Consider the following 23900-nt stretch of genomic DNA (forward strand, 5'->3'; position numbering starts at 1 on the left):
ACTGATGTCTAGATATTAATTATGTATTCAGCTACTTTGTTGAATTCGTTGATCAGTTCTAGCAGTTTCTTGGTGAGATCTTTGGGGTTCTCTATATACAGGAGTATCATGTCATCTGCAAATAATGACAGTTTAACTTCTTTTTTCCAATTTGGATGCCTTTTATTTCTTCTTATCTGATTGCTGTGACTAGGACTTCCAATACTATATTGACAAAGAAGTTTGTTCTGATCTCGAGGGGAACCCTTGTAGTTTTTGCCTGTTGAGTATGATGCTGGCAGAGGGCTTGTCATATGTGGCCTTTATTATGTCTAGGTATGTTCCTTCTAATTCCATTTTGCTGAGAGTTTTTATAAATGGGTGCTGGATTTTATCAAATGCTTTTTCAGCATCTATTGTTATGATCATGTGGTTTTTATCCTTAATTTTGTCTATATGGTGAATCACATTTATTGATTTGCAAATATTTTATTAACCTTACATCCCTGGGATAAATCCCACTTGATCATCATATATAATCTTTTTGATGCATTGCTGTATTCAGCTTGCTAATATCTTGTTGAGGATTTTAGCCTCTATGTTCATCAGGGATATTGGCCTACAATTTTCTTTTTGTACAATATTTATCTGGTTTTGGAATTAGGATAATGATGGCCTCATAAAATGAGCTGGAGAGCCTTTCCTCCTCTTGAATTTTTTGGAATAGTTTGAGGAGATGTATTAGTTCTTCTTGGAATGTTTGGTAAAATTCACCTGTGAAGGCATCTGGGCCAGGGCTTTTGTTTGTTGGGAGTTTTTTGATTACTGCTTCAATTTCACTAGGTGTAATCTATCTATTCAGATTCTCTGATTCTTCCTGATTTAGTTTTGGAAGATCGTATGTTTTTAGGAATTTACCCATTTCATCCAATTTGTCCATTTTGTTGGCATATAGTTATTCATAATATTTTCTTAACAGTCTTTTGTATTTCTTTGGAGTCAATTGTTATTCCTCTTTTATTTCTGATTTTATTTATTGGGTCCTCTCACTTTTTTTCTTAATGAATCTGCTCATTAAAAGTTTGTCGGTCATGTTTTATCTTTTCAAAGAACCTGCTCTTGGATTCATTTATCTTTTGCATCTTTTTTTAGAGTCTTATGTTATTTATTTCTGCTCTGATCTTTACTGTTTACTTTTTTCTGCTCACTTTGAGCTTTGTGTGTTGTTCTTTCTCAAGTTCCTCTAAGTGTAAAGTTAGATTGTTTATTTGAGCATTTTCTTATTTTTTTGAGATAGGCCTGTAATGCTATTAATTTCCTTCTTTGGATTGCTTTATATGCGTCCCACAGATTTATGATTGTTGTGTTCTCATTTTCATTTGTTTCAACGTATATTTTGATTTCCTTGTTGTTCTCGTCTTTGACCTGTGCTCAGTAGCCTGGCTTAAACTCCGTAAGATGGGGCAGAGTAATTCCTGTGGGTGGGCGGGCTGTTACTTCCCTTCAGGCTGATGCCCTTTGGAGAGGAGTGCTCTGTCCGAGAAAGATGGCTTCTTCACTATGGGAATGACTCAGCACAGGGATTTTGGCACCTGTGCCTTCAGTTCTCTCCCCAGAGCCACCAGCTCCAGATTCTCCTCACGTGGCTCTGGTCCACTCTGCCCCACCTCTGCCGGAGCCCAGCGTAAGTGGCTGAAAAAGGAATTTTGTTAACTGGCCCTTGAATAGGCTCTCTGAGTCTCCAGCCATCTCTCCCTGGTGGACAGAAACCCTGATGCTTTTCACAGCTGGATGTTATCTGGGTTCCTTTCCCAGCTCTGGTGCTGTAGGATGGGGAGCCCAGCTTGGGTTTTAGACAGCACACATCTCAGGGGAAACCCCCAGCCACTGAAATATCCTTCCAGCACTTTAGCTGCCACCCATGGGAGCCCAGTCAACCCTCTTGCATCTCCTCCGTATCAGTCATGTTGTGATGAAGTGGTTTCATCCGTCTGTCCGTGGTTATAAGGCTTCTCCGCAAGTTGCCTCTAGTGTTCAGTTCGTTATTCAGGATAATTCCTCTACAATTTAGTTGTAGTTGCAGATTGGTCTTGAAAGGAGATAAGTGCAGCTTCCAATTATTCTTCCACCATCTTGGTTCTCTCCTACACACGCATGCTAGATTTTAACAATCAGTGAAACGCAATGGCCTAGAAATCACTGCTGTATGTTAACATTTTTAAATCTTACCTTTACCCAGAATGGTGATTCTTTTGTTCAAAATTTCTAGTTTAGTATACCAGAGTTTCCTTTATAATGGAATATAATTCCTTCTGCTAGATTCGTCCTGGTTGCTTTGGCTATGATCTACTTACTTTCTTTAAACTTGCTGATGCTGGATTTCTTCTTTTAAGCCTGTTGTTTACATGGAGCCCGTTTACCGCATTCATGGTAACGTGGGCACACTCCCTTCCCAGTCCTTCCCTTCTCATGTGCTCAGATCACTGACCTCCACGGAGGGGTATCATGCAACACAGCTTCCTGGCAGCATCTTAGATTTCTCTTCAGCTGTGGACAGCAGTGTGTCTGCTGGTGGATCACCCTGCCATGGCCTCTGTTTAATTGTCAGATCACTTTTATTGTTTGCGTGTTCTGCGTGCTGTTTGTCTGTTACTGGTTTCTTTAGTGTGTGGGAGGCCATTACACGGAGCAGGGTGAGAGGGGGAACTTTTGTGCTTGTTGGGCAGATTTCAGGCCTGCAGTCACGTCTCCAAATGTGAGGGTTTAGAGATTTGATGGAAACGTGCCTTTACATAGCCCAGATGATCTGGTCCGACTTTTTACGTACAGTGAGTAGACTGTAGCAAATGTCTTTTTCAATAAACATTTCCTAGAAAAGAGAAATTCACAATTAATCTAAGAATGTGAATGAAAAAAATGTGTTTAATCCATTTATGATAGAATTAAATAGGCCTACATACCCACTTTTCTCTTGTATTTGCTCTTTCTATGGGTCAGGCACCATGGAAGATTCTTTATGGGGATTGCCTTATTTAATACAACAATTATATAAGGTGCACAGCTCCCAGTTTCCAAATAGTGACTTATTCAACTATAAAAATGCAAAAGTTACATGGAAGTACATTAGGCATATAATGACGTTTAAGTCTGTATGAATATATCATTTTAATTTCAAATTGGTATTGCTATTAAAAACCTATTGATATGTGAATATGTGTATATAGCTACATCTATATATCTACCTATGTATGTAATTTTTCCAATACCCAAAGCTTACACCCAACCAGTCTTTTGATAGTTTTGTCTTATTTCCTTCTCCATTTATCCCTTCATTCAATAAATATTCAGTGTATATCTGTTATATGCCAACTCCTGTGCTAAGTACTGAGAATACAGCAGTGAATCAGACAGGCAAGGTTATACAACAACACTGTAAATCAAGCCCAGTTCTATGAAAGAAATACACAGGATGTCATGTAAGGGGGGGATGGATTAGGGTAGAGTTGCCTCAGAGGAGCTGGCATTTGAGGTCATAACTGAGGACTAAGAAGTAGGCGCCCGTAAGAAAAATTGGTAGACAAGTGTTCTCAGCACAGGTAGCAGCAAGTGCAAAGGCATGAGGCAGGAAGAGCTTTGGATGTCACAAAGAAGTTGGCTGTAAAGGTGAGGGTGGGAGAGTCACACAGGGCTGCTTAGGACTCCGTGGCATGTTTAGATTTTTAAAAGTGCAGTGAGAAATTATAGAACTTTAAGCATTTATGTGTTTATAAAAGATCACTGTAGCTACTCTGGGAGACTGAACTATAGAAAGTTAGAAATCTTTTGCAGTGGTCTACTTGAGAGATGGTGGTAGCTTACATTTCTCAGCCAGGCGATGATTCCATGAGTTGTATGAGAGCTTTCTAAGGCTTTTCTTGTATTTTTCTGCATAATAAGCCAAACTTAGAGATTGATGCCATTTAGAAGGGCCTCTGCCTTCCACTGTTTCACAATTATGTCATTTTCAGGATGAGCTAGGCAGTGTTAGAAGCTGGAAGGTGTTTTTGTTTTTAATTCCCTTCCAGGGAATTCAGTCTCTTCATCTTTTTCGATAGAGGACTGGTAAGGCAAGCAACTCCAAATACAAATTCCCCATCCGTTAGTGGGCAAGGTGCAGAGGGTCAAGCCTTCCTGACATTGATCGTCTATAATGCAACTTCAAGAATGTTTATAAAACATTTATGTGACATTAATGCTGCATAAAAAATGTATTAAGTTTGTCTGAGATGTTCTAAGAGGAACAGTTGCCTGAAGTTTCCATGCTAATCGACGAATAAGAGTCACAGATGTATTTGCTCATTTTACCAATATCAACTTGATATGAGCCTTAGCAAATTTGTGCAACTATTGTATACAATTGTTAGGTACTGGAAGGTTATTTTCCTTGCTTGCTCAAATGTAAATAGTTTCAGTAAGTCCTGGGTCCTTGAGTCTCACTTCACAGTTATTGAACATTAGTTGGGTATGAGTGTTGTGAGAAAAAATTGGAACTATATATGGAACATGTGGGAGCTGCCTTTCCTGGGAATCTTGCCAATTTTCTTCCACTTCTTGATTGTCTTTAAGAGGCAGCTAGTGATTGATACTACAACTGATGTTAGTATAAATATGCTTATTACAAGTTAATAATTACATATTAGTTTTTATTTAAAGCCACCAGAATAAGCCAACTATTTAAATGTTGTGTTTTATTTTGTTTGTTTTGCTCCATTTTTGTTCCCTTGGAAAACTGGTTTGAACTGACTTAGGGGTTATTTTAATGGTATTAAGTGAACAATTTAGACAATTTATATGAAATGTTAATTGAATATTTGTTTACTACTAGAGCAACATATTTTAAGGTAATAATATTGAGTATAAATTTTTCATCTGGTAAAGAAAATCTTAAGAGTGGTATATTTCATGTGATAAGAACATTTTATCATCAACTATCTTAAGCTCGTACTACTTACAGTAACTATATTTTAATAAGTGTCATCACTTAACTCTCTCCCACATGGTACTCTATATAGGCTGATAACACTCAAAAAAGTGTTCTGGCTGTTAGTGCCACCGAGAATCTTTAAGTATCTTTGAAACAGTCCGGATCCCCTTGCTGTTCTGTCTGTCAGTCAGTGGAGCAGGTGAGAGAGCTTCTGTGACAGTCCTCTGCGAAGCTCTGCAGAGCTTCATAAGGTCATCTCTGACAATCTTGACATCAGGATAAAAGTGGCCAATTTGAAAAGACAACAAAATGAATAAAATCAAAAATTTCATAGCTAGTAGACTCCTAGAAAATATCTAATCCAACCCCCTAGGATTTTACAGATAGAAAAAATCCGGTCCAGAATTGAGTGGGCAGCTCACTCAGGCTCACACTTACGAGCTGGTTTTTTATGGGGTTGTCACATGTACTTCTGTGCTGCTTCCCCGTCCTTCAGAAAAAACATTGGTGTAGTGTTGTATGCAGCATAGTGGAACCAAGTGAACCATTATCCAGTTGTAGTTTATCTTACAGTTCACTCTGCTGTGAACACACACCTCTTTCAAGGAAGGAAGAGATTTGTACTTTAAGTGGTTGCTAATTGTAGTGAGCTTATTGGTAAAAAGTATAGTTATATGAGAAAAGCAACACCTAGCCTCAGTTAGACACTCAAAAACAAATGAGGAGTTGCCAAAGAGAAAAAGGGAGAAAATGAGTGAGCGTTCTGAGAGAGTCTGAGGCCAGCTGTTAAAGCTGTAAAGGTTTCAGGCACAGAAATTGGCAGAGCCATCCTTAAGGCCGTGGTTCCAGGCTCAGTCCAGACCTGCCATGATGGCTGAGCACTAACCAGCAGCAGGCTGGAGATGCTCTGCCTGCGGGTAGTGGAAAGCAGTGTATTTAGGCATTATGTGTCATACATGTTTGGTCATGGGGTGCCAGGGGAAGAAAGGCCCTGGGCCAAGTCCAGTTCTGCCTCTTAATGCCTAGATATTAAAACATCACTCAGTACTGCATGGTTCTCTTCACCTGTAAACAGGGAAAGAGGATGGGATCTTTAAAGTTCCTTCCAATGAAAAGTGCTTTGTGTCCATGAGGATCATCAATTAAAAAGTTAACTGTGCTTAAAAATGTAGTTATTTTTTAAGTTTGCTCAAAAAGTGCAACCTTTTACTGTTTTCTTTGTTGTTGTTACTTTAGGTTTAGCTTAGTTTAGTGTGTTTGTTTTTTCCCTAATAGAAAGGCCTTATTAAGTTTAAAGAGTTCTGACTTCTTCCCAATTACACCTGCCTGCGGTTGCATCACTGCTCAGTCCACACTTTGGAATGAAGCCCTGCATCTGAACAGCAACACCTCACTTGCACAATGGAAAATACCGTTAGAAGTGGGTCTGCAGCATTGTCCTGACAAAGGGACACCAGCTCCCAAATTCATGTTTATTATTTATCTTCCTTCATGTGGATTCTTTAAGAGAGATTCTATAAATCTTCATGTCTCCTTCTCTTATATAGGCCAAAAAGTCTGTATGGTTTTTTTCCATAAAAAAATATACTTTTCTTTTCATTTTTACCAATAACTTTATTGATTTGGATATTTTGAGTATGTCAGCTATTTTCCACGTGGTATAATGTTGATTGTTATCAATTAATGTCACTATTTGATCGCTGTCAACTTCAAGTGGTCTACCCAACCGTGGAGTATCACCCAGCGAGAAATCTCCAGATGAAACTTTGCAAACCACTTTTGACTTGTTCAGTCAGTCACAACACCTTCTCCATACACTGCACAAATCCTTTTTTGTTTCAGTTGCGTTTTTACCTTTCTTGAAATAATAAAGCATAATATGCAAAAATGTTGCTTATTTTCTTTTTTAAATATATTTTATTAATTATGCTATTACAGTTGTCCTGATTTTTTCCCCTTTGTCCCACTGTGCCCAGTACCCTCCTTCCTTCCAGTAATCCCCCACCCCTCTTAGTTCATGTCCATGGATCATGCCTGTAAGTTCTTGGGCTTCTCCATTTCCTTTATTATTCGTAATATTCCTCTGTGTATTTTGTACCTATCAATTGTGCTTCTTAATCCCTGTGCATTTTCCCCTATTCTTCGCCTTCCCTCTCACCACTGATAACCCTCCATATGATCCCCATACCTATGATTCTATTCCTGTTCTAGTAGTTTGCTAAGTTTGTTTTGTTTTTTAGATTCAGTTATTGATAGTTGTGAGTTTGTTGTCATTTTAATGTTCATAGTATTGATCTTCTTTTTCTTAAATAAGTCCCTTTGACATTTCATACAATAATGGCTTGGTGATAATGAACTCTTGTAGCTTTACCTTGTCTGGGAAGCACTTCATCTGCCCTTCCATTCTAAATGATAGCTTTGCTGGATAGAGTAATCGTGGTTGTAGGTCCTTGCTTTTTATCACTTTGAATACTTCTTGCCAGCCCCTTCTTGCCTGCAAAGTTTCTTTCGAGAAATCAGCTGATAGTCTTATGGGAACTCCTTTATCGGTAACTCTCTGCTTTTCTCTTGCTGCTTTTAAGATTCTGTCTTTATCTTTAACCTTTGTTGTTTTAATTATAATGTGTCTTCATGTGGTCCTCTTTCAGTCCAACTTGTTTGGGACTCTGTGCTTCCTGGACTTGTATGTGTATTTCCTTTGCCAAATTAGGGAAGTTTTCTTTCATTATTTTTTCACATAGTTTCCAATTTCTTGCTCTTCCTCTTCTCTGGAAGCCCTATGATTCAGATGTTGGCACTTTTGGAGATGTCCCAGAGTCTTCTTATTCTCTCTCTTTTTTTTCAATTCTTGTTTCTTCATTCTGTACTGGTTGACTCTTTCTTTCTTATGATCCAGCGCATTAATTTGAACCCTGGCTTCCTTCCCTTCACTATTGGTTCTGTGCAGATTTTTTTTTTCACTTAGTGTAGCCTTCCCTTCTTCCCTTAAGCGTTTGCCATACTCAATTATTTCTCTGAGCATCATTATCACTAGTATTTTGAACTCTGTATCTGACAGGTTGACTGTTTCCTTTCCGCTTAGTTCTTTTTCTGGAATTTTGATTTTTTCTTTCATTTGGCCCATACTTCTCTGTCTCCTCAATTTGACAGCCTCCCTGTGTTTGCCTCTGTGTCTTACTTAGGTAGAGCTGCCACACTTGTTACATTGTGGAGCTTTTGTTATTCATCATTGCAGGGCAACCTGTTTCACTACTTTGTGGGGCTGTTTGTGGAGGGGGGGTTAGCAGGGGAACAATGCTGCTTACTTGGCACTCCTTTTCCAGTGTGACTGGCACCCCGCTAGCTGTTGCCCTGTTGATGGTTCCAGAGTGGGTGGTTTTCATAAGTTCTGGGACTGTGGGCGCCCTCTAAACAAACTCTCCTGAGAGACGGGCAGTTTTTTCCACTGCCCCAACCTCCACTTGTTTTCACAGCCAGAAGCTATGAGGCTTTACTTTTTGGCACTAGCACCATGAGCAGCGAGGTTTAGCCAGGGCCTGGGAGTGCTCCCCAGGTGTCCATCCCAGCTTTTATGCTCCACCCATGAATGTGAGACCGTTCACTCTGTTAGCCACTGCATCACATGTTAACGTACTTTCTTTCATCTTCAATATTAAAATGGCTACACAAAAGTTCACCAATTTTGATTTTTTTTTTAAGTGCACACTGATAACAGCTGTCAGTCTAACAAAATTGTTTCAAATGAAGTTAAAGACAGCTAAGCACTACTAGAGCCATCATACAGAAAAAAACAAATGAATATTTTTGCCAACTTCGACATTCGTTTGAAAAATAAAGACTTTTATTATCTGTTTTATGTTCATACACCCAGTGTACTGGTTTGTCTTTAGATTTTTACACTCATCTGTTATATGTTTTTCTTCTGATTATTTCACAAATATATTCTAATGAAATTAATTTGACAGTTTAATAGTTTGGCTTACTCCATTTAAAGAGATCACATGAAGTTAAAAGTTTTAAAGTTTTGATTTGGCGTTACTTTAACAATACATGTTCCAGTGTAATGTAACTGAACCATTAAACTAAAACAATGCTATCTGTATTTTTCTCTTTTCAGAGTGTTCGACCCACACCCCAAAATGATGCTATCGTGGTACACTTTAAACCGATTACCTTAAAAGCTTCAGAAAGTAAATATACCAAAGTTGCAAGTATTAGTTTTGATGGTAAGTATTCAACTTTTTCTAATACAATGGTCTTATTTTGATAAACTAGAAGGCCTCTTTGTCAACATCTTAATAATAGAAATCCTGACCATCTTACAGTCAGATTTTATATTACTGCTTAGGTTGGTTTTTCTTGTAAAATATCAAGAACTCTTGACGGTTTTTGAAAGAAAATATTATAACTTTATAAACCTAAACTAGTATTGACAAATACAGTAGGGATGGAATTAAACTTTTGTAGTCTGAGCTCTAACACATATATTCCAATTATACTTTGTCTTAATGATGAAGTCATCAGTTTTTGTAATTGGGTGATAATGTATTTGAATTTCAGAAACATGGTGGCATTTGAAAGCAGAAATATTCTCTTTAACATTTCATTTATTGGGTTTTTTAAGCAAGGCAGACAGTCCTGAGCTAAAATAATAGCCTTTATAATAGAACTATTATACTGTGTATTTTGACACTTGATATATTAACCCAGACTTTAACATATTTGAACAGCAGGTTTTTATTCATTTTTGTCCACTTTAGTAGAATACTGACTGAATTTGCTATCACAAAATTTTTTTAAAAGTGACTTAATAGATGCTTAACTATATGTAATTAAATTTAATAAGAACTGAAACTCCAAATGCGGCTTGTGTCATTTGGGACCATGCAAATGAGGAGTTCTGAAGCTTAAACTTTGACTTCACAACAAAGCTATCTCTGCTTACAGTCCACATTTCACATTTAAGCTCCTCATCAGGTGAGGGTGTTTGCTCAGTCATAACCTTTTGCGTGTGACAGAACACTGGAATGCTCTGCACAGTGTGAGAGCATTGTGCTTACTGCTTGCACATGGAAAGTTCTCGTGAAGGTCTGGAGCTGCTGCACAGGTGGGCACCAGCTTCAGTCTTCATCCCACGAGCTCAGAGCAAACTCCCGAGGAAATCAACATGAAATATGTGGCATACTGTCATAATCCAGCTTTCAAATAGGCTTGTAGGTTTTCATGCCACAGTTATTTCCAAGACTGATAAATTGTCTGTGTTCTTAAGATACTACAGTCATGACCACCAGTTTCAGTATCAGCAGGTACATTCTCTCTTCCTACCAAGAAGGAGAGCAGCCAGTTGTGATTCCTGACCCTTGAGAGCATTTAGTACCCACCCTCCTGATAAGTCCAAGGAAGGGGTTTGCGCATCAAGACAGTGCTGTCCCGGCCTTCCATACTCTTCTCCTCGAGCTCCTGGACTGACATCCCAGTGAATGTTTCCATTCTTGAGATGAATGAATGTCAGTAATGTTGGTTCTTCTGAGATCATAGACTCTAAAATAAATGCTTCTTAAAGAAATTAGGTAAAATTAAATACACAGGCAAAGGGAGAGCATTTCTAAAGCAAGTGCTATATTTCTTAAAGTCTGTTTTGTCTCATATAAGTATTGCTACGCCACCTTTTTTGTTTCCACTTGCATATAACCTTTTTCCATATCTTTACTTTCAGTCTGTGTGTGTCTTTTGTTCTGAGGTGGGTTTCTCATAGACAGCATGTATATGTATCTTTATTTCTTATCCATTAAGCTACCCTATGTCTTCTGACTGGACCATTTAATCATATCTCTGTTGGCCATCTGGATGTTCTCTTTGGAGAGGTGTCTCTTTAGGTCCTCTGCCCATTCTTTACTTGGATGGTTTGTGTTTTTTGGTATTGAGTTGTACCAGTTCTTTATACATTTTGGATATTAACCCTTTATCAGATGTTTCACTGGTGAATATCTTCTCCCATTCAGTAGGTTCGTTTGCTGTGCAAAAAATGTTTTAGTTAGATGTCCTGTTAATTTTTTTCTTTTGTTCCCCTGGGCCGAGGAGAAATATCAGAAAAAAATATTGCTAAGAGAAATGTCAGATTTTACTGGCTATGTTTTCTTCTAGGAGTTTTATGGTTTCAAGTCTTACATTTAAGTCATTAGTCCATTTTGAGTTTTTGTATGTGGTGTAGGAAGATGGTCTGGTTTCATTTTTTTGCATTTATGCAGTTTTCCCAACACCTTTAATTGAATAGACTATCTTTACCCCATTATATGTTCTTGCCTACTTTGTCAAATATTAATTGACCATATAGGTGTGGGTTTATTTCTGGGCTTTCTATTCTGTTCCATTGATCTATATGTCTGTTCTTATGCCAATACCAGACTGTTTTGATTACAGTGGCTTTGTAGTATAGTTTCACATCAGGTATTGTGATTCCTCCTAACATGTTCTTCTTTCTCAAGATTGCTCTGGTTATTCAGGGTCTTTAGTGGTTCTGTATACATTTTTGGATTATTTGTTCTAGTTCTGTGAAATACGCCATTGGTATTTTGATAGGAATTGCTTGGAACCTATAGATTGCTTTGGGTAGCATGGAAATTTTAATGATATCAATTCTTCCTATCCATGAGTACAGTAATGCTTCTATTTGTACCTTCTTCAACTTCTTTCCTCAGTGTCTTATAATTTTCAGAGTACAGGTGTTTGTTTTGTTTTGCCTCCTTGGTTAAGTTTATTCCTACGTTTGTTTGTTTTTTGTTTTTTTGTTTGTTTGTTTGTTTTTGATGCAGTGTTAAATGGAATTGTTTTCTTAGTTTTGCTTTCTGATAGTTCATTATTGATTGTAAAAATGCAGTCGAGCCCTGGCTGGTGTGACTCAGTGGACTAAGTGCTGGCCTGTGAGCTAAAAGGTCACTGGTTTGATTTCCAGTCAGGGCACATGCCTGGGTTGTGGGCCCAGTCCCCAGTTAGGGGCATGTGAGAGGCAACTGATGGCTGTTTCTCTCCCTCTCTTTCTCTTTTCCCCTCTCTCTAAAAATAAATATAATAAATTAAAATGTTTTTCTTGATGCAATTGATTTTTGAATATTAATTTTGTGTCCTGCTACTTTACTGAAATCATTTTGTCAGTTCTAATAGTCTTTTGGTGGAATTTTTAAGGTTCTCTATATACTGTATCATGTCATCTGCAAATAATGACAGTTTTACTTCTTCATTTCCGATTTGAATTCTTTTTATTTCTTCTTTTTGTCTGATTGCTGTGGCTGGAACTTCCAATACTATGTTGAATAGAGTGGTGAAAGTGGACATCCCTGTCTTGTTCCTGATCTTAAGGGAAATACTTGTAGTTTTTTCCCCATTGAGTTTGATGTTGGCTGTGGGCTTGTCATATATGGCCTTTATTTTGTTGAGGCATGTTCTCTCTGTTTCCACTTTGCTGAGAGTTTTATCATAAATGGGTGCTGGATTTTGTCAGATACTTTATCTGCATCTACTGATGTGATCATATGATTTTCGTCCTTCATTTTGTTTATATGGTGTACCACGTTAATTGATTTGCGGGTATTGTACCAACCTTGTATTTCAGGAATAAATCCCATTTGATCATCGTGTATGATCTTTTTTATGTACTACTGAATTCCATTTGCTAATATTTTGTTGAAAGTTTTAGCATCTATGTTCATCAGGGATATTGACCTAAAATTTTCTTTCTTTGTAGTGTCTTTATTTGGTTTTGGAATTAAGATAATGTTGGTCTTATAAAAATGACCTTGGGAGTCTTCCCTTCTCTTGAATTTTTTGGACTAGTTTGAGAAGGATAGATATTAGTTCTTCTTTGAATGCTTGGTAAAATTCACCTGTGAAGCCATCTGATCCTCGACTTTGTTTGTTAGGAGTTTTTGATTACTATTTCTATTTCATTCATTGTAATCCATGTGTTCAAATTTTTTGTTTCTTCTTGATTCAATTTTGGAAGATTATGTGTTTCTGGGAATATGTCTGTTTCTTCCAGCTTGTGCAATTTGTTGGCATATGGTTGCTCATAACATTTCTGGATAATCCTTTGTATTTTTGTGGTGACAGTTGTTACTTCTCATGTTTTATTTCTGATTTTATTTCTTGTGCCTTCTCTCCTTTTTCCTTGATAAGTTTAGTTAAAGTTTTATCAATCTCCCTGGCTGCTGTGGCTCAGAGGCTTGAGCGTTGGCCTGCGAGCCAGGTGTCACTGGTTCAATCCCCAGTCAGGGCACATTACTAGGTTGCACGTCGGGTCCCCAGTTGGGGGCACGAGTGAGAAGCAACCACACAGAGATGTTTCTTTTCTTCTCTTTCTTTATTCCACTCTCTCTAAAAATAAAATAAAATAAATAAAAACAAACAAATTAATTAATAAATTTTTTAAAAAGTTTTATCAATCTTGTTTATCTTTTCAAAGAACTGGCTCTTAGTTTTATTGATCTTTTGTATTTTATTAGACTATTTCATTTATTTCTGCTTGGATGTTTATTATTTCCTTCTTCCTACTCATAGACTTTTTGCTGTTCTTATTCTAGTTTCTTTAGGTGTAAGGCTAGATTGTTTAAGATTCTTATTTCTTGAGATAGGCCTGTAATGTTATGAATTTCCTTCTTAGGACTGTTTTCACTGTGTCCTGTAGGCTTAGTTTTGTTGTGTTTTTATTTTCATTTGTTTCAAAGTATCTTGATTTCTTCACTGATCTCATTGTTAGCCCACTAATTATTTAGTGACATGTTAGTTAGCCTTCATGTGTTTGTGTCTTTCGGTTTTTTATTTTAATTGATTTCTGGTTTCATACTATTGTGGTTGAAGCTATGCTTGATATGATTTCAACCTTATATTTATTGAGACTTATTTTGTGTCCTACCATGTGGTCTATTCTGGAAAATATTCCGTGTGCACTTGAAAAAAATGTATATTCTGCTGCTTTGGGGTAAAATGCTCTGAAAAATACCAATTAAATATTGTGTGTCATTCAGGGCTTCTGTTTCCTTGTTGATTTTCTGTCTGGAAGATCTATCCATCTATGTCAATGTGGTGTTAAAATTCCCTACTATCACTCTTCCTGTCAATCTCTCCCTTTATGTCCACCAAGACTTGATTTATATATTTAGGTGCTCCTTTGTTGAGCAGATAAAATTTGCAAGGATTATATCCTTTTGTTGTTGATTCTTTTATCAATATAAAAGAATGTCCTTATTTGTCTCTTATTATAGCCTTTTTTTAAAAAAATTTATTTTGTCTGATATAAGTATTGCTTTGCAAGTGCTATATTTCTTAAAAGTCATTTTTATTATCATGGGACAGTTCCTCCACCTTTCACCTCCCATCTTACCTCCACCACCCCAGCTCCCAACACAAAATACCACTGGGATTGTTGTGACAATCAATAGGAAATTGTGTTATATTTAACTTTTAATATTTTCAAAATGCACCATATATATTAACTCTACAAGCAAGCATCTTCCTCATCCGGTCACTATTATTTAGGATTTTTAACTGAATTTTCTTGAAGTTCTTGAAAACTTCATATTTCATGATAAAATACCATGAAATGCTTTAATTATGGCCCTTATAATCAGCTTTACATCAGAATAAATAGTGAAAAATTAAAAGTATCCAGAAGTGGCTAAAACAGCAAACAGAAAGAAATAAGGCTAATGAGGATTTTTAAAATCTATTCAAAGCTGAGAAACCCTTCTATGGATATAAGCAAAGCAAAAACTAATGACTATAGAGAAGTAGCTCAAATAAAGTGGTTTTCCTCTTAAATTGTATTTGTTCTAATTCCTTATTTGTTTTTCCCTTACAGGCAGATTAAAACATTATTCCTTTTTTATATGAAAAGTGTGATAATTGATTTTAAATGTTGTAAAACTATTCTGCTTATCAATTTGAAAGCTCAACTTTCCTTTTTAAGATTTTTTTTCAGTCCATGTAGCCACTCACAGTCCTCTGTATAAAGTTGACAGGTTTTTGGTGTGTGTGTGTGTTTCCTTTCAGCATCGAAGGCAAGAAAACCATCTCAGTTTTCTGGGAAAATCACTGTTAAAGCAAAGGAAAAGAGTTATTCTAAACTTGAGATACCCTATCAAGCAGAAGTGTTAGATGGGTGAGTTTCTCTTGAAATAAGCTTTGTAACTTTTTACTAATCAATAACTTCTATTTCCCTGCTAATCGACTTTAGCAAAAAAGTATTAGCCAAATTCACATAAACTCCACAGAATTACTGTTGAAAAGAACTTCAACTATAAAGGAGAAAAGTCGCCTATATTTTGTTTATACTTAGAAGAAAAAGGTAAATGGGGTGATGTGATTTGGGCTTAAAATGAAGTTTTGAAGACTCAGTAATACAGTAGGAAAATGAATCTGTAAGTCATTTGAACTGTTTCCTTTCTATGAATTTCCTTTGTAACCTGGAAGTGGTTATGGTTTATTAATAAAGTATATTGTCAGTTGAAACAAAATCATTTATATTCCTTTATAAACTCATATGCACTGTTCTAGAATTATAACATATTAAATGGGCAATAATATGTGTAGTTCATTTTCTAATTTTTTAGTAACCCAGTGATTTTCAGCCTTTTTCATCTCATGGCACACATAAACTAATTACTAAAACTCTACAACACACTAAATATATTTTTTGCTGATCTGACAAAAATAAATACGTGTAATTTTGATTCATTCACACCAGATGGCTATTGTTGTAATGGCTGTTGTCATTTATTTTTTTAACTTGAGAATCTGAGGATAAAGAGGTCAGTGCTTTAATAAATAGTCAGGTATTATATGTTTTAAAAATTATTGCAGCACACAGGTTGAAAATCACTGCTATAATCAATAATAAACAGTTTAATATCCAACTTGGTAGAGACAAAGCTAGTTGCAAATGAATGATAAACATATTTTTTAAGTAGCTTACAACTCTTTCTGTTAAAATGTTCTTGGTTTTAATTTTTTAATTATATACAATTCAGTAGAGAATAGTTCTTTATAGTCCATGTTAATATTTTGGAAGTTAAATTTTGTTTTAAATTATGCAGTTAATTAGTAAAATTTTTATAGTTCTAATTCCCGAATACCAATCCTTAGTGCTAAACATAAATTATTACAAAAGAATTTGGATTTTAAGTTAACAGATAGAAATAAAAATGATTTATTCTTTTTGTTTTTGTTTTTTTCAAATAGTTACTTGGGATTTGATCATGCTGCAACATTGTTTCACATCCGAGACAGTCCTTCTGATCCTGTGGAAAGACCAATTTACCTTACTAACACTTTCAGTTTTGCGATCCTCATTCATGATGTGTTGCTACCAGAAGAAGCCAAAACAATGTTTAAAGTATGTCTGGGACCCCTCATACTTTTAACTTGACTAATCTGCCAGCTAGGAGATCCTAACACGGTTTTTCCTTTTCCATCGTTTTCTAGGTGCACAATTTCAGCAAACCAGTCTTAATCCTTCCAAACGAATCAGGATACATTTTCACCCTGTTTTTTATGCCGTCCACATCATCCGTGCACATAGATAACAACATTTTACTTATTACCAATGCTTCTAAATTTCATTTGCCTGTACGGGTATATACAGGCTTTTTAGATGTAAGTATGTTTATCTACGTTTAAATTTTAAACTTCCTACCCATCTTCTGTGTGAAATTTTGGGTATCATTAGGCATCGTTATTAGGCACCCTTGCATTTTGCCATTTTCTGTGCTTTGCAAGTAGGTCTAATTCCCCCTTAGTCTGTATTTTCAAGATAACTGGTTTTCACCTTTCCAGCATCTATCTCCCTTCATGATGCAGTTGAATCCTCTAGTTACAGTCTCTACTTAGATCTTTTCCACATTCTTTCTCTTGATCTTGCTTTTAAACTGTTTTAATCAGGGGGAGGCTAAAACAAAATAGGAAAAAATCATAATCAGAAAAAAAAAATAACAAGGAGGTTGAAGAGGAAACTTTGTAGGGAAGAGACTAGGAAGTGTCAGGATGAAGAAAAGAACCAGAAGAAAGGAAGGTGGTAAAGAACACATACTTGGAATAGTAATCTAAACAGACAGGAAAGATAAAGATCTTCCTCGTACAGAAAATAAGCCAGAAAAAATATCCAAACAATGTGTCCTCCGAATAGTCTCTGAAAGAAGTTCATGTAAGAAATGAAACTGATAGAGAAGATAAAAAGAAAATAAAAACCAATGTAGTTCTCCAAAAAGCTGACATCAATTAGAATATTAGGACTGGAGGGACCATCATATTATCCTGTTCCTTCTTCATTTGTTTAGGTTAAATGATTATGTATTTGTAGCTGCTTCTGTGATGCATGGTGTTTACTGAAACCAAGGACTTTTTTGCCTTATCTTTTAGGATTCCCCCCAATCCCCTCCCTCTTTAGCTTTCTGCTTTTTTTAATGTGCCTTCAGAGGAGAAAACGCTGTTCAGTAGAGGCCATAAGTGTTTTCATTTTGATTACTTAAAATGATTCTATTTTATATGTGTATGTGTATATTTACATAAAATGTAGAAACCTTAAAATATCTTAATATAGTCATTTTCTCTTGATAACATTCTCCTACACAAGTTAAGATTTTACGTTTAATCTAGTTCTTTTATATCTTTTCAGTACTTTGTATTACCTCCCAAAATAGAGGAACGTTTCATAGATTTTGGCATATTGAGTGCTACAGAAGCAAGTAATATTTTATTTGCGATTATAAATAGCAATCCAATTGAGGTAAAAAAATCTGTTTTTATTCTAAATCACATTTAAGGATTTTATTCTAATGCCGCAATAATCACCTCCATATCTTTCTTTTTTTTAAGTTGGCTATAAAAAGTTGGCATATCATAGGAGATGGTTTATCAATAGAACTCGTAGCTACTGAAAGAGGCAATAGAACTACAATAATTTCAAGCCTTCCAGAGTTAGAAAAATCCTCTTTATCAGACCAGTCATCAGTAAGTAAACCTTCTTATTATTTCCTTAAACGTAGATATGTGTCTAAACACCAGATAAAAGACTGTTGCTATGTCACATACTTCAACTCAGATTTTTATGGGAATCACGGTAGCCGTCGTTATTTGGTAGTGAAAGGACTTTGTAGGTTATCTACTTTGAGCCCCCCCCCCCCCACTTTATGATGAGGGTACTTTAAACCCAAAGGGCTTAAATTCTACCTTGTCATAAGAAGTTCTGTAACAAGCAAAATTTAAATGATCCTTTTATAATACAAGTGTGGTTACAGGACACACTGGTATTAAATTAACCCTGTGTTCATTGAATTTACCGGGCAAAAGAGATAACCTTGCACATCAGGAGAAAGTGTTTTCAATTATACGGTTGTATTTCTGTTCACTGTTCTGCACTGATTAAAAGAGTTCAGTGTGGCAAATATTGCTCGATCCCTTCCCATATACTTTTTTCTGTCTTATAAATATGGACAACTGTTTATAAAAGCATGGAACAAGAGAAAGTGAGTTTAGTATCAGTCTAACCTCTCCCCACTACTGATAAAGGAACTTGGAGTTTCCCCTGCTCAGAACAGAATTAGAATCCCCTCTCATGAGAAGGACCAAAACGTACCTCCTGTAGGTTAGGGTAGAACTTCTTGCAGCAGTTTTACAAAAGGAAAAGCAGATGTCCTAATGCACAGATTGATGACAAACACCCTTCTGTGAAATGCCATATGTTATAAAAACTGGTTTAGAAACAGTTTTCCCTGGAAGGATCCCCCAAAACAGTTTTTTTGGAGGGCAGTTTGGCAATATATACCACTCCTAGGAATCCTTCCTATGGAAGCAACTTAAGAGCCAAAAGCTGTAAGAATGAAGATGTTTATAATAGCATTATTAATGATTCCAAGTAACAGGATACAACCAAGTGCCTAAAGAAAATCATGATTTTATGATTGAATATTGAAGTAAATAAAAAGTTTAAGTATGATTGTGTATAGAAACTGGGAAAAGGATTAATGAAAAAGTAGGAAAGTACTAAATAATGTATTCTAATTTCATCTATGTAGCATTCAAGCTGCATAATTAGATATACTGAATAGTGGTAGATTTATAGATATTTCTATTTTAATAATTTATTATGTTTTAAATTTGATTCAGAAAAAAGGCCTCTTTAAAACAAAAAGTAGATAGGCTCATGAGAATTAATATTTGTCACTCCAGCTGAAATTTTATTTTTAATACAAATAAAATTCTGAAAAAAGATAATAGTGAGACCAGCAATTAATGTGTTTCTTCTAACAATAAAAATTGAATGTGTGTCTAATCCCAGGTGGTTGAATTATGCTGTTTCCTAATAAGACATTAGAAATAATTTTAGAAATCTGGATCATTTCCTAGCAGGGAATAGCATGTATAACACACTTTCAATATGAGAGATCCATTTAACAACATAAAGCCTGTTGGACAATTTAGGGTTTTAGAATTCATTTTTATATAAAACTGTAAATATAAAAACAAGGAGCAGAAAGATGAGATCATTGTTATGAATAGTTACTTAAAAGTGGAAGTTGTGATAAGGTGAACTTCAAAATAGAAACTCTACAAATGAATTTTTTAAGTTTGTAATGCCTAAACTTTCAACTGTTTTCTAAGAAGCCATACCTATGAACTAAATTAGCATTCTGTTCCTTATGAAACACATGTTGCCAACTACTCTGTGCTCTTCAGACCTGTGTTCTGACTTGAGTAGTTATAGAATCATGATGAAAGCATTAGAATCATAAAAAACCAACACAGAAATGCTTCTAAAAATGGGAAAGGGAGTATGTGTGGTCTATCAGCATTTGTTATTTTTATGTAAATGTGAATTCTAGATAAAATACAACTACTAAACTCTAAAATACAACTTCACAAAATGAATTTCATGTTTGTTTGTTTTGAGATTTCACGATTGAAAAGATTAAGTGCCAGAAACATCAGCAAATAGTTTAAGAAAACAAAGTTCCCATTCTTCTTTCAAATTTGGATTGCTTAACTCTTCCTCTCCATGACATTTGATGTTTTCATGTAACCCAATCTCATTTGCTCTGAAGACATGATTATTAACATGACAGTTAAATTCAGAACTTGAAGCAGAGCCCACTTTGTATATACTTGTACCCTGATGTGTCTGAAAAGTTGGTGAAAGGCTGTGTCCCTCTGCTCCACTCCTCACCCTCTTGTCCATGCAGATACATGGGTGGTGCCTGAGGACCATACCCTCCTACCTTGGCAGTTGGGATTCTGACTGTTCCTCAAGGAGCCAGTTTTCTTGGTATAGATAAACAGCCAGGGATGGGCATTGTTTTGTGATATTTGTACATGATGAGGTGATCATCCTGGTATATGTTAGGGTTCAGAAGCCAGTTTATCACTAAAGCCTTCTTTTCTATTTCAGTAGAACTTCAGTTAGCAGGTTAATGAATGATTATCGTTTCTGCTACCTACAGGTGATACTAGCTTCAGGCTATTTTGCAGTGTTCAGAGTCAAACTTACTGCAAAAAAACTGGAAGGGATTCATGATGGAGCCATACAGATCACAACAGACTATGAGGTAAGGACTTTATGGGTGTTTTCTGAATAATTCAGTTTTTTGTTTGCTTGTTTTTATAGAAACAGAGAACTAAATTTACTCATGAAGTTATAGTTTACCTGTTTTATAACTTAAAAACTGAGCTTTTGCCCTGACCAATGTGGCTCAGTTGTGGCTCAGATGGTTGAGCGTTGTCCCACAAAGCAAAAAGCTGCGGGTTTGATTCCCAGTCAGGGCACATGCCTGGGTTGCAGCCCTGTCCCCCGATTAGGGAGTGTGCAAGAGGCAACGGATCGATGTTTCTCTCCCTCTCTTTCTCCCTCCTTTCCCCTCTCTCTAAAAATAAATATTTTTTTTAAAGACTGAGCTTTTGAGAATAACTTACAGAAATTGGGTGTGATAAAACCCAAACTTCTCAACCAAAAATCTTCAAAAAAAAAAAAAAAAAAAGCTTTGGGCACATTTTGAATTGCTGTTAGAGCCCTGCTTTCCAGTGGTTATAGCATTGCGGAGACCCTGGCTGATTCTTTCTGTAATTATTAGCTGTCCTTCATGTAACATTTCTGAAAAGGAAGACACAATCTGGAAATCACATCTTAATTTGAGTTCTCATGAGTGTATTTATATGGGTTGTTCTAAGTCAGAGAGAAAAATGAAGATCATTGAGCTTTTTAAAAAACTCTGTGGGGGTTGACCTGTTGCTGTCAGAGAGATTTTGAATGTATGTATTTCTGCCAAACCTAAATATTTTAATTTAATATTGAAAAGCTCTTTGGGAAGTTGTTCACTTCTAAATTCATTACATTGCTACCCTTATTTTCCTACCTGTTTTCAGTATAGACAGACCCCACATGAAAGAAGACTTAATTCAGAATAAGCAGAATTGATCATTTAACAATAAATGATTTTTTGGAAGAATATGAAATTAAATCTATGGAATTCATGTTTATCACTCATAGAAATAAGTATGTTTCACGGCTAAGACAAGTTTTTGTTTATATGAATGAAAATAAAAATTAGAAAAAATATCTTAGAGAAGTATCTTTGTGAGTCACAAATGTGTGAGTTAAGATTCAAAATCTAGTATGTTCAACTCATTTTTTATATTAGGCTGACATTAATTTATTGCTAAATACAAAAAATTTATAACTAGAAAATACTGGATTTTTCATACATTGTTTTAGGAGTACAACTTGGCTTTTTTAATTATACTAATCTACAAAATAAACTATTATGAAGAAAATCTTTTCTTTATTACCCATTGTTTGGTTTATCATGTTTTCAATGAGTCACTGAGAAGTACACGGAAATTTATTGTATTTCAATGAGCATTTATGGAGTACATTGGTCAGATTAAACAGTTCCCATGGGTGATTTTCATATTGCTGAAGAGTTGGTTATTGCCAATCTATAAGTCCCAAAATGAGGTTTCTTAATCTCAAAGCATAATGCTATAACAGTCAAGATCAATCTCAGACTTAAACACTTACTTCTTTATGGTCTGCCTCTTCATAGATTCTAACGATTCCTGTGAAGGCTGTGATAGCAGTGGGTTCGCTGACTTGCTTTCCAAAGCACATGGTCCTTCCACCATCCTTCCCAGTAAGACAGTTAATTTACTGACTTTTTCTTGCTTGTTATTTTCTTTGCCTTTACCTCTGTGTTCCTCAAATTCAACAGAACAATCAGTTATTCTTTATCAATAGCTTATTTTAAGGTAAGACTTTGTACCGGGTTCTTTAGGAGATACAAAGAGGAATAAAAAATTGTTCCTTCTCTCAAAAAGCTTTCTGTCTAGAATAGGAAAAGCTTTCCATGATTCAGAGATATGAAATAGGATGTAGAAATTGTTCTGAGAGGTATAAAAATAAAATGCTATGAGAGAAATACACATCTTATTGATGAAAGTGCCATGTGAGCTGGCTTAGGATGTCTTCTGGCAGGGATAGATCAGGAGTGGTGAGATCTTGCATTCAGGGCCCAGGGAACAACCTGAATAAAGACACAGCAGTCAAGTCCCAGATAGCTTTAGGCGGTAGTGAGTTTCCCAGTTTGGCAAGAGTGAAGATAGAATGTTATGTTAGAGTGATAGTACTAAAAAAAAAAAAAAAGAAGAAGTGCATTTAAATCTATGAAAATCTAAAGTTTTTGAGCAGAAGATTGACATCATCTGAGCTGAGCCGTAAGGATTGGCTCTTTGTCAGAAGTAAATACATACAGAAGTAACAATAGAGCACCGGAGGCCAACCCCGAGAATGGCCAAAATCCACAGAAAAGTGTGTAGGGGAGATTTGGTAGAGGCAATAAATTCCTTCCATACCTGCAAGCCTTTTCTGTTAAGTCTGCCTTGAATGCCCTTCCTCCTCTCCTACCTTCAAAGAACTACTTACCTTTCCAGATTCAGTTCTCTCATCATCTCCTCTCTGAAGATGTCTCAACTCCACTAGACAGGACTAGTTGTTCTATGTGTGATCCTGGAACTATTTGAAATTACCTCTATAAATTACTATAAATATTGCCTGAGAGACTCTGAGATGCTCTAGGGCAGAGGTGGAGACATCTTTTATCCCCAGTATCAGGTACTTAGTAAATGGTGGGTAGGTGAAGGAGCAAAACGATGGAGAAGAGAACATAGACAAAGAGACATTTCAGGTGAATCATTTGAACTGCTTTTGAATATCCTGAGGGAATAATCAAAGCAGGTGTGGAGAGACTGGCAGATAGAGGAGTCAAAAATATGACTTAGAGTTTGAGCCTAGACAATAGGAGAAAAGAAATGCAGAACTCAGGAGAAGCCACTGCCTTTTGCTGGAAGATGATGCGATCGGTTCAGGGCACATTGGGGCAAATGTGGAACTGTCTTTTATTTTGTGGTAGGAGACGTGGTGGGTTAAGAGAACAGTACATTGTAAAAATCTTAATGCTTTATGTAATAAAACTTAAATTCAAATCTTCTTCAAACTGTAAATTTTGAATTAAAAGATGTAGCACATTTAAAGTTGGGTCTTAAAATATTTACCTTCTTGTCATTCAACTTTGCACTGATTATACAGAATTCTTGAATTCATTATTTACTCAGAGAGCTTGTTCTTTCCTTCAGTTGTCTTTTCAATCAGTGATCTCCTTAATCACTACATAAATCATTTAGTAAATGAGAAAGCATCTGTATAAAAACAAGGTGCTGATTTTGAACTACTTTAGATCAAATTAAGCTTTCAGATATCTATCTTCAGGTGGCTTACAGGACCAGATAATTACTTGAAATTACAAATTAATTTGATATTATTGTGTTAGTCGGGCTGCTATAACAAATTGCCGTAGACTGGTGGCTTAAACAACAAACATTTATTTCTCCCAATTCAGGAAGTTGGGAAATCCAAAATCAAGGC

At 35.9% G+C, this 23900-nt stretch overlaps 1 protein-coding gene across 1 annotated transcript in view; it reads left to right on the top strand.

The window, feature by feature from the left end:
• The window catches only part of TMEM131 (transmembrane protein 131), a 253174-nt gene that overhangs the window by 182371 nt on the left and 46903 nt on the right, over positions 1-23900 (top strand). Inside the window, exons 12-19 of the mRNA XM_090281769.1 lie at positions 9060-9168; positions 14987-15095; positions 16175-16328; positions 16418-16588; positions 17607-17717; positions 17807-17941; positions 20428-20532; positions 22027-22113. Coding sequence (XP_090137895.1) covers positions 9060-9168; positions 14987-15095; positions 16175-16328; positions 16418-16588; positions 17607-17717; positions 17807-17941; positions 20428-20532; positions 22027-22113 — 981 coding nt within the window. The remainder of the gene's footprint in view (positions 1-9059; positions 9169-14986; positions 15096-16174; positions 16329-16417; positions 16589-17606; positions 17718-17806; positions 17942-20427; positions 20533-22026; positions 22114-23900) is intronic.

The sequence above is a fragment of the Furipterus horrens genome, unplaced genomic scaffold (assembly GCF_987537825.1).
Source record: "Furipterus horrens unplaced genomic scaffold, mFurHor1.1.pri manual_scaffold_6, whole genome shotgun sequence".
Classification (NCBI taxonomy): domain Eukaryota; kingdom Metazoa; phylum Chordata; class Mammalia; order Chiroptera; family Furipteridae; genus Furipterus; species Furipterus horrens.